Genomic DNA, 11,407 nt, shown 5'->3' with positions numbered 1-11,407 from the left:
TGACCCCCTTCCACCGCTGCCCGCGGGCTCCCGCCGGCCGCGCCGCGGGCGGGGGCAGGCGCTGCGCGGGGGTCGGCGCGGCCGCCCTCACCCCGCGCCTTCGCCCCTTTACCCCCTCCTCCCTCCCTCTTCTCCCCCGCTGCAGCTCTAGCAGGAGGCGGCGCGGACACGCGTGAATGTGGTCTCCGGCCCCCGACTCAGCCGGCCCGAGGTGAGCGCCGGGCGGCAGCAAGTCCCCACCCCCGCCCTGGGTCACCCCCACGCGAGACCCCCCGGGGAGACCCCCCCCCGGACTGCCCCACGCGAGACCCACGAGCCGCCCCCCAGGACACCCCCACGCGTCCCACCCCTCCCCCGGCCGCGGGCTGTCACGGCCGGGACTGGGAATAGGGTCAGGGACCGCCCCCCCCCCCCGGGGCTGCTTGTTTTGGGGAGGGGGCGCTGTCAGGCTGTGCTGACTCAAGCATTTTTCGCTTTTACTCGAGGGTGAGTTTTAAAGGTGTGCTCACTGCTTGGTTCCACGCACCCGTGTTTACCGAGCTCCTCTCGTTTCCTCTGCGTGTTTTTTTTTTCTTTTTTTCCCCCTTCTCTCTCTTTTTTTTTTTTAAGACAAACTTGCTGTCAGCTGTGCACGTAAACCCCATAATGCCTTCCCGTATAGGCCGCGCAGCGCAATCGGATGAAATGCTACAGAATGTGACGCACTGTGTTATGTATGTGTGTGTCTCTCTCTTTCTCTCTCTTCTTTTAAAGGGCTTATTTTCTCAGCCAGAAAGATTGTATTTATAGGATGCAGAGTCATATAAAGCTTAGTAAAGTAAGCAGTGTTTGCTTGTTGCTTCAAAAGCTGTGGGTTTTGGTTTTCTGTTTGTTTTTGGGAGGGGAAATGGGGACAAAGTTGCGTACAAGTGGAAGCAAGGGGCCTCCTGACAGTTACACGTATAAATTGATCTCTTGCTCTCTCACTCGCTCTCCCCTCCAATACTTTTTATAGCAAAAATATGCCCGCGATGCCATAAGAATGGCCTCTGCCCTTCAAAACAGAAAACCTGTCTGAACCTTAAATATTTCTACTAAACTTTTCAGTGAATGTTGGCTGTCATATTTTCTTCTCCTAACGTCCTCTCCGCGATGAAGCAGCTGTGCTGTCCTTTACCTTCTCGGGTCGGCGGGCTGCGGCGGCTGTGGCCCGTGGTCGCCTGGAGGCCCCTAGGCGCGTGCTCGCCAGTACCTGGCCCAGCGCTAAGGTAGTGCAGTGCTGGGCCGGGACCACAAAGGCAACAGTTTTAGGGCCTATTATCTAGCAGAAGGAAATAAAATGATACAAAGAGATACAGTGTTGTGCCTCTGGTCCAGAGGGAAGGCTACAGGGGAAAAAAATCACCGTTTACTGCGGTGTTATGTAGTAGTTTAAGGAAATCTCCTGTAAATGAAACTGGCTGGTTTTCCTTTCTCTTCTCTCCAAACCCGTCTGCCCACGTACAGTGGTGTAATCTATGGTGCAGTGATGCTGGGGGTTTTGGGTTATAAAGATCAATTTAATTCACTTCCCCCCAACCCACAATTAGGCTTTAACTGTTTTTGCATACAAAAAAGGAAGTTAATTCTTGTGTTGGCTTGTCTGAGCTCCTTTCTCTTCTCACTTATGTGGATAACGTGTTGTGATTTTTTCCCCTCCCCTCCCAAATCAATTTCTTCCCTCTTGAGAGAAGAGGAGAATAATGCCCCCATTTACTTGATTCACATCAGCTTCACTTGAAACTTTGTAAAGATGTCATTCTCTCTTCCTGCTACCTTCGCCTTTAGCAAAGCCACCAAAGTCGCTCCTGCTAGCGCGTCCGCTACTGTCAGCTCGGGCAAGGAAGACACAGCCTGGTAGCAAGAGAGACACCTGGAGAGTCTCAGATGTAGAAATTAAGAAGTGGTTGCTACTACAACAAGGTCACGTTCATGATTCAGTGCAGCCCAGATCAGTGAACTAGTACAGGGCTGGGGTTTTTTTCCACTTCCTTTCTGTATGGGGGAGTGCTTTTAGATTTTGTTCTTCCTCTAGGCTCTCTTTATTTGTATTTTATTCCGTGCAAAAAGAATGCCTTTGATAATAGTGTGTTAAATATGCTTTCTTATTTCTGTGGCATGCTTTCTAACCCTCCATGCTTTCCAGCTTCCATGATAAACTGTGGTCTTTTCCTTGTTTCTACCAACTTAGTCAGAGCTATCTCGTGGTGTAGAACTTTTCTACTATGGAATGTTAAATTACTAAGTTTGCAATATTCTGATTACCTGTAATTGCAATGCAACTACAGTCGTTTAAATGCTAAATTCTGATGTACTTTCATCAGAGGGGGTGCAAGTCTTGGAACTGGTTGTTCACCTTGTTTTAAATCTCTCTTCAGTACGTGGTTTGGAAAGGTGGTTTACGCCGCAGATCTCCTGCTACCAATAAATCAGCAGTTAGCAGGAGGAGTGTTACTAAGAGTGGTATTTAAAAGCATCCATTATGAGCTGATGCTTATTCTCTTTGCCAATGGTAATTCTAGTCCAGGTCTTCATGTAATGCAAATCAGATTACTGAAATCCAGCGTGTGCTGATCTTGGACAGCCAGTCAAGATGTACTCAAGGATCTAATCTTAACTCTGAGCATAGTTTAAAATAATATTATCGTTCCTCTCCCCATAAATGCCTCATTCTCATTTTTCTCTTAGATTAATAGTCAAGCTAAACAGATTCTTATCTAGGTAACTCTGGCAAAAGTGGTATGATGAGAGTGGCTGAACTGTCCAGGTAATTAAACAGCTCTGCAAAGTCAACCAATTATTATTTTTTTTCCCCTAAACTACTGTTTACCTTTTCTTGCAGATCTAACAATACAATGTCAACTGGAAGGGTACGAACAAAAAAAAAGGCATGTTCTTCAGACCAGTCTCCAGACAACCTACCTTTGAGGAGTTCTGGAAGACAGGTATTTATAATGAGTTAAAAATACATGGTTTTGTACTTTTGTTCTTTTTGTTAACTTTCATTAAAAAACATAAGAGGGCTTCAATGTGGAGTCTTTGGATCGTAGAGTAGTTATGCAGAGAGAGAGAATTAGTTAATTCTTTGAATAAGTATCTTATTTATAAACAATATTTGAAAAGGCAGATCTTTCGTAGAACCTGTAGATACCGGATGTATTCCAAATATGATCACGGATCTCTATGGAGCCAAAAAAGTCCGTTTGCTCATCTAGACTGAAGCCTAAAATAATGCAATACAGAGCACCTTTGAGGCCCAGAAGAGTGTTTTCGTACATAACTTTGTATCTGGAGTCCACAAAGCAGAAAACCAAACAAACAGCTGTTATTTTATTTGACGAGCAGATGACATACCTTTACCGCCACTGGTCAGTACCAATAAGTACGTGAAGAAGAGATTTTGTTTTTCTGAAGGGGAGAGAAAATGAATGTATGAGGCTTGACTCATTCACATGTGATGTAGTTTAAAACATGATTTAAACTAGAAGCTTTGCTTATAATTTCTTTAGTAGCATCGGTTAGACTAAGGCAAGACATTTTTAGCTTTAAATGATATTTCCAGCTTTTTTTTTTTTTTTGGTAAAAACTGACCTACTTTGACAGTAGTTTCATGATACAGTTATTTCACAATGGATTGAAAAGGTTTGATTTGTATCATTTTAACCGTTTGAAGCTGTGCCACCAACTACAGAACAGTTTGAAAGCCACAGTGTAGCAAGCGCATTTGTGGTCAGATTTCAGCTATTCTTTATTAGGTAAAGAAGAAAGCAGCTGAAGCAGCAGATGATGATGACGAAGCATCGGAGAAGAAGTATAGGAAGTGTGAAAAAGCTGGATGCACTGCAACATGTCCTGTTTGCTTTGCCAGTGCAGCTGAAAGGTTTGCTTCTTTTTATTTGCCCACCTGTATTTTTCATGGACTTTCCTGAACTTACATTTGAGATTTAGAATTTTAAATACATTCTGAAAAAACTTTCATTTCCAAATGTGCAGGGAGAACTGAAAGGTACTAAATGTCTCCTTGCAGGCTTAAGATGCCAGGAAAGTGTCACAAATTATTCTTTTTGCTGGTAGCTTTTTTTTGTGATAGTTGCTAATTCTGATATAGAATTTCTTTAGAATAAGCTTACTTAGGTTATTAATGCCGTCTTTTGGCACACACCTTTCTTCTGTGAAACCGAGAGCATTTTTGTGAAATCAGAGGAAGCCATTCCCATTAAGATGGAAAATGAAACCAGCATTTACTGCAGAAATTCTTTGTCACTCCTTTGTTGAAATGCTTTACAATCCTCAGTGAGATTCTGAGCTAGAAATTTTAGGTTTTGGAAGACAACAATACTTATCTGACCATTTTGTCTCAAATAGCTCATACCTTTGTGCACCTTATTCAAGCACTTTTGCATTCTGAACCTGGAGGTACTGAATGTCTTATGATAGGGAGAAGATCTGTCCATAATAAACAGCATGTTCGACCTCATTATGCAGTAGGTGGACTGTATTTATATGGCATTGTTCCCTCCCTCGTTACTGAAGACAAACTTTCCCTTTTTTATTATTTTGCAATGATAAGACAATGAAATGGAGCACTAGATCGTTTTATATGTGAATCGTTCTTTGGTATCAGTTCAGTGCCTTAATGACGTCATAGGAAAGGCAACTCTTCTGGCTGTTGATAAGAGACTGGTTGGTAAATGAGCACCTGATAAACTGGTGTCAGTAATATTACTTTTTTTTATTTAGGAAATGATGAACATTCCATATACATCTTTTCAAAGTTTTATTTTAATATTTTAATGTTTTACAAAATGCATAATTTTGACATTATTTATTTGAGATGAGGTCCTTTCGTGGCTAGCTGCTTTAGTTAGTAGCTTAGGTCGCTGCTTTTTACCACTCATACATTTATCTCTAGAGAAACATTTCACTGAGTTTAATGAGAGTTTTCTCTGAATGAAGAGTGCTGGACTGAATGCTTTGTCTGATGAATATAATCATTGCTAACATATATTTCTTTCTGAGGGTAATAAATGTGCAACTATTTACTCAGGATTTTGTCTCATTGGGTTGAAATTGCAGCCAACTCAGTCACAGTAAAAAATAGGCAACATCTGTTTTGTGTTCAGACTTGCATTTATAGTTTTGTCAATTATCCTGGGGAATAGGTGTTGTAATGATTTATGAACTGATTAGTCAGAGACAGGAAAAAGACTCATTGAAATGTTCTCTCCCACCCTGCACTAATATTGGAACAAAATGTAACAAGTTAAGGGAACCGTAAGTTCCTATGGAGAGAAACTTTGCCTTCCTGTACATTTGGAAAATGCTCAGCGTGTCACAGCATGGACTGTAAAAGCAGCACATTTCACATTCAGGAACTATCTGCTTAAAGGGCACTAAAGACAGGCTCAGCTGACTGTTGTGGGACTCCAGACGAGCTACGCAACTGCACATTGTGTGCGTTTTGGCTCCTCTGTATCTGGCATTGCTCTGTTTGGAAACTGGAAATCTCTGAGACAACTGAAACGATCCTCTGATTAATTGTTATTTATAAGACTAGTGCCTTGTACGAGGCAACTTGTACGAACTTCATGAATATAACGTATGGCCCTGTTCTGTCCTTAGCATTTTCTTCACGTCATAGAAGGTGCTATTGTCAATAGGAAGGTTTTTGAAATGTATCATAATGCTATTTCTATGTCTCCTGCGTTACAGATGTGCTAAAAATGGGTATACGTCTAGATGGTATCATCTTTCCTGTGGGGAACACTTCTGCAACGAATGTTTTGACCACTATTACCGAAGGTAGATTTGCTAATTAAGGTTGCGCCTTTTCAGTGCTTATTAAAAATTTGGCAGACATCACAACCGTTGAAATGTCTTGTATATCTACACACACACACGATTGTCTTCTGGCTTGCTTTATTTGAAATGGGGCTTAGATGCTGCTTGGAAAATGGCAGGTGTTGTATGGGCTAATGATCAACTTATACATATTAGCACGAACTAAACCAGTTGCTTTTAAGCAGGCTGTTTTGTCTGTACAGTTATTCTAAAGCTTTCCTCTTTTTTAAAATAGTATCATAGAATTTTAACTAATAAGAATAGTTTAAGTAAATATATTTCCTTCATAGGGTAATTTCACTTTACAACAGGAGTTTAGGAGACCTTGCATCTTTGTAAAACCAAATCAGTGAGCAGATGACTAACTTCCTATGATTAACTCTTGCAGTTCAGTGACTGTGAAGATACTGGTCACGCTCACAGAGTGCTCTAGGCTCCAAAGTGCTTTCCGTGTGAGTGGGAGTTGAGTCCAGCTCTGTTAAGACTTTTAGGTGGTCATGTGCGCAGCGGTACGTGTAACTCAGCCCGGATCTTAGATGCTCGAATGTATGCTTGTTATCAAGAGGACATAGCAGCCAGGATGCTCTTTATCACTATCATAAGATCCATGACTGTCTCTGTTTTTTATTAGGAAAAATACAGGACTATCTTCAGTCTCATTTCTCTGTCCTTATATAAAATGTTTAATTTTAGAATAACAGCTGTTGCTTAAAATGAACTGGATCATTCAGTTTTCTAACTGATTGCTGTTCTCTTTTCTCTGTCTTCTTAGCCATAAAGATGGTTATGAGAAATATACTGCCTGGAAAAGGATTTGGACAAGTAATGGTAAAAGTGAGCCCAGTCCAAAAGCCTTCATGGCTGATCAACAGCTTCCTTACTGGGTAAGACAGGGAGGGATTTGTGGGTTAGGGTGTATTTCAATGTGATGGTAGTTTAAGAAAGTATACAGTTTTGGTATTTAAATTACCTTATTCTGTTCCATCCTTTCCATCTTTTCCTTCTTTCTTGCTCTGAAAGAGTTTCTAATATCGTAATCAGGTAGCAGGTCAGCTGAGGTTTCACAGGAGCTTTCTGGTATTAGAGCATTGGGGAAAGGCTCAAGATCATAATTCTGGTCAGCTTCTCTGTTGCTGGAGATCTTCGCCAAATCCCAAAGAGAGGAGGACAGCCTTCTCTTTTTTCTCAGTGAAGTAGCAGCTTGGATGTGCAGTGTTCAGATAGAATAAGACATGGTACAAAAAGAGAGCATGCCTAAAGGAAAGTGTGAGTGCGTACGTTTTCCAAAAAATAGATTTTCTATTTCCGTGGTAAAGGGAGTAGAAGAAAAGGAAAGACTGGAATGGCAGGAAGTATTCTTTTAGAGGTGAACAACACCATTTTGAAGTAATGCTTGCAAAGCCCATTAAAGACAGTAGTAATCAGATGTAGAATTAATTCTGGAGTTAGGTTCTATGGTGAAATTTACTCTCTCATGGGAGATTGGCACAAGATTTACAAATACCAAATGTCTTGCTTGTGACATGTGGATTACATGGGAATCAATTTAACAATTGTATTTAACATGTATTTAATGCTTCCCTCACATTTACCTTCTTTCTTATTGGTTAGCATGCTTCATTAACCTTATCTATGATCAGACCGTAACAAGTAAAAACATGTTTGTTTTTTAACTTGTAGGTACAATGCACAAAGCCAGAATGTGGTAAATGGCGTCAGCTGACAAAGGAAATCCAGCTGACACCACAAATAGCAAAAACCTACAGATGTGGTATGAAACTGAACAATTCTACTAAGGTAACACAGATCTTTTTGCTCATATTGAAACTAACTGCAAGCTGATTTTCTTGTTTGCAGACATTGATTTCTTCTTGTTTTGCTTAATATTTTTAATATCAGAACAATTTCTGATGGCCTGGACAACTGCATGATTAGAGCCCTACAAGCTGTTTGGACTCTTTGTTACTGAGTGAAAATGTCAAAACAGAAGTATTCAGAATACTGTTTGTCTGCACAGTCAGTTGTAAAATCGTTAATTTTGAAGCTGTTGAAAGATATCAGTATGTACAAAATAAACCTACACTCAAATGTTTTATTTTGCTCAGCATACTTCACTATTGAGGAAAACATTTGAAAAGTTCTATGAGCTTTTATTAATTTTTAACAAGTTTTTCTTGGGGCTTAAAATGAACATTTTTGGCTTTAGCAGGAAGATAACTCCTGAAATTTCAAAGAGTCTTTATACTGCCATAGAATCTATATAGTAAGAAACAAGAGATGCAAATGCTGCCCATATGAAAAGTGGAAGGGTAAACATTTCAGCTTGAAATTCTGTGATAAAGATACTCTTAAAAAATCTCATATTTATTTTTAGTCTAGACTGGAAAAATCTTTCTGGAAAATGTGGAATCTTTCCAGAATTTCTCTAAAATTCCATTCCTTTTATTTTTCTTTCAGTGTTCCACTAAGCCACTTGGAACAGGATGTATATTTTAATGTCTGATGAGTAGATAGATCAGTAATCATCTGTCCTACACAAAGCTAACAATAATACATTTTTTGTTTGCATAGAAAATTAAAAAATAGTAATTTTTTTTGTATAGCTTAAGAATAGTACTGATATAATTCACTTTTCTTTCAGACTGAGGGCTCGGACCAGTGTTCTATGCCTGAGGACTTGGTGAGTAGTGGTTGTTCCTCATCGTTTGTCCTAGAGTATAAAAGCAACCTTAAAGCATGGCCTATGTCTTTCCTTTTCTTAGTCCTTTGGCTAATTATGGTGGTATTTATGCATTTTGCTCAGGAAATTGTCAGACACTATTTGCAACAGAGCCTAGGGCTGCCTTCTACTTTCTCTTCTTTTTCCTCTCTTTGCTTCCTATAAAAAATAGTTTTCTGGGTGTTCTTGGTGTCTTTCTGTGATTTGAGGTTTAGTCCTAATTCTGCGTTTTGAGCAGGCAAGACAGCATTCAATTGCCAACTTTCAAATAAAAATCCATTCCCCAAAATTTGCAGGTCTTTCAGGTTGTTTCTATCCTAGTTAAAGCTAGTCATCTCTTTTTGAAACCGCACAAGAACATCAAAACATGTTTTCTCTCTCTTCCCTCTCGTAACACAAAACTATACTTGGTGTACTTTGGTGTTGCAATGCTTTTATAATAATGTAACCCTGCATTTCAGCTTTTGTCTGATTGATAAGCCGGTGTTGGCAAGTGTACCTGAGGTGCCCCTATCCCAGGAAACGTTCAAGTGAATTACCGTTGACTCTTGTGGAAGCTTTGTGTTTTAGTTTCCTTAATGCATTTTTGATTTGTAAATCAAGGCTGAATCATCACTGTTTGCTAGGGATTTAGAAGGTCTTTGATGGGGATAGTGGAATCTGAGTAAAATTGATCAGTGAGTTTGGACTTTTCTAAGTTCAGATTTCTGGATGCATAAACAACTGTAAACATTTTATCAAGGGCCTCATGAGGCATAGATTTCTTGTTATGGCATGTCTTGTCTGTTTGCTTTCCACAAGGGTGTGGAGTTTGTGAAGTTTCAGCTCATTTCTGAGGAGCAGGTTAATGCTACAGTTTTCTGTGTCAGGCTGAGGAAGGGGAAAGAGGGAGAGAAAATGTCTTTATGACTTGCAATTCTGAGATTGGTACTTCTAGTGCTTTTTGGTCTGAGTTTTGGAGGGAGGGGGGAATTGGTTCATTTTCCAACGTTTTCCAAGTACTGACGTGTTCTCTTCTCCCCTCTTTCCTTCACTTCTCCGCTTGGCCAGAGAGTGGCTGAAGTTTCAGACCATTGGTGGTACTCCATGCTCATACTCCCTCCTTTGCTGAAAGACAGTGTGGCAGCTCCCTTTCTAGCTGCATATTATCCAGACTGCGTGGGCATGAGTCCATCCTGTACCAGCACTAATCGATTACCTGGTGAATCCAACATTGTGAAGTTAGAGCACTTAAAGAGCGTGCCTAATTTGACTGGTAAGGGCCATCTGCAGGGCTCTGTTGCTTAAATAGGTGTGGTAAATTTTGTCTTGTAGCTGAGTTTCTAAGGCACATAATGCTCCTGACTCAGAAACACTGGCTCTTTTCTCAGCACTAATACACACCCTCTGTGTGACTGCCTCTGTACTTCTGCGTCATAATTTACTTGCCTGTAAACCAAAGGTAATGCATTTCTCATGGCATTTCTTTTAGGTGTAAGCACAGACTGCATAGGCTTTTTGAGTACCATCTATCATTTGTTGATAGAAAAGAGAAATTAACATGTGGGTACTTAAATGTTGTTTGCATTCTTAAGGAAATGAGGATTTATTAAAAAAAAAAACAACTAAAAAAAACCCCCCCATGATTTTGCTAGTTTCGATATTGTGGATCTTTGGGGCTTTGGAGAAAGGACTAGACTCCTTAAGGCACTCAGATTCTCTTTAGCTTAACTCTTTGCTAATGACAGTTGTGAGATTGAGAGCCTGGGAGTGCAAATCTTCTACTGATCTGCAAAACAGGTCAGGTAGGAAAAATGGTAATTCAGGATTTCCATGCTCATGCTTATTGATATACCTCAATTCTAGCTCAGAGTGAGTGCTTTGAGGAAAGTTCAGTTTCCGCATCCTAGCAGGATTTGTGCTCCTTAGGTGCTGACAATAAATCTGCTTATCTATTCAATAGATACCTGTCTGCTTAACAAACAGGGAGAAAACTAGCTGCATTACACAGAGCTACCAATACTGCATATGGAGGATGATTACTTTTAGTTTCTGTCCACTCCGGGCAGTATTGGGAGTTGAAGATGAAAGGGGCTCAGAGGACTGCATGAACCTGTACTGTTTGCAACACCAGTGGTAGGCCTCAGATTTGAGTTTAGATCTTGTCCCTTGTTAGACTCGTCATGGTACCTGAGGGCACATACTGTTTTTCTTACAAAAGGTAAGGTCTGATAGAGCCACGACACATCAGGTAGAAGGGTACTAATTATTACCCTTCTACCTGGAGGGGTAGAAGAGGGCACAGCCTGGAGGGTAGAAGAGGGAGAATAATACAAATGAAATCATTGTAAAGGTGGCTAGAGATTCAAATACTTCATTACTTGTTTATGTATGTGAGGTCAATGGGCCATCTTAGAGGGACAGGGAAGAAACAATAGAGTATGACTAATTCACTGTGTGTCTTTATTCAGTTGCAGGGATGAACAAATACTTCCAGCCCTTTTACCAGCCCAATGAATGTGGTAAAGCACTTTGTGTGAGGCCAGATGTCATGGAACTGGATGAGCTCTATGAGTTCCCAGAATATTCACGAGACCCTACCATGTACTTGGCTTTGAGAAACCTGATTTTGGCTCTCTGGTACACAAACTGCAAGGTAAGTGATGTTAATTGTTTTGTTTACAGGTAATAGGTACTTTTGGGGGCGGGGAGCTTCTGGGGGGAAGGGGGCAAAGGGAGTGGACTTTATTCTCAGTCATCTCCTTATGCAGCACAAAAATTGCTCCCATCCTTTTGAAAGTCCACTCTGAGAATAATAATAAAAAAGCTTTAAATTTGTTTAATGCCAAG

General features: G+C 40.6%; 1 protein-coding gene across 4 annotated transcripts in view; it reads left to right on the top strand.

Annotated features, from left to right (window-relative positions):
- KDM1B (lysine demethylase 1B) overlaps positions 1-11,407 on the top strand; it is a 29,368-nt gene that overhangs the window by 276 nt on the left and 17,685 nt on the right. The window contains exons 2-11 of one of the 4 annotated variants that reach the window (XM_064506975.1): positions 146-211; positions 662-713; positions 2,861-2,963; positions 3,774-3,898; positions 5,731-5,820; positions 6,632-6,743; positions 7,540-7,656; positions 8,501-8,539; positions 9,629-9,833; positions 11,029-11,213. In XM_064506975.1, coding sequence (XP_064363045.1) covers positions 146-211; positions 662-713; positions 2,861-2,963; positions 3,774-3,898; positions 5,731-5,820; positions 6,632-6,743; positions 7,540-7,656; positions 8,501-8,539; positions 9,629-9,833; positions 11,029-11,213 — 1,094 coding nt within the window. Of the gene's footprint in view, positions 1-145; positions 212-661; positions 714-753; positions 818-2,860; positions 2,964-3,773; positions 3,899-5,730; positions 5,821-6,631; positions 6,744-7,539; positions 7,657-8,500; positions 8,540-9,628; positions 9,834-11,028; positions 11,214-11,407 lie in introns of those variants that run through there. The other 3 variants (XM_026112741.2, XM_026112760.2, XM_026112767.2) reach the window with 3 other exon arrangements.

The sequence above is a fragment of the Dromaius novaehollandiae genome, chromosome 2, assembly GCF_036370855.1.
Source record: "Dromaius novaehollandiae isolate bDroNov1 chromosome 2, bDroNov1.hap1, whole genome shotgun sequence".
Taxonomy (NCBI): Eukaryota; Metazoa; Chordata; class Aves; order Casuariiformes; family Dromaiidae; genus Dromaius; species Dromaius novaehollandiae.
This window is presented reverse-complemented; position numbering and strand designations above follow the sequence as displayed.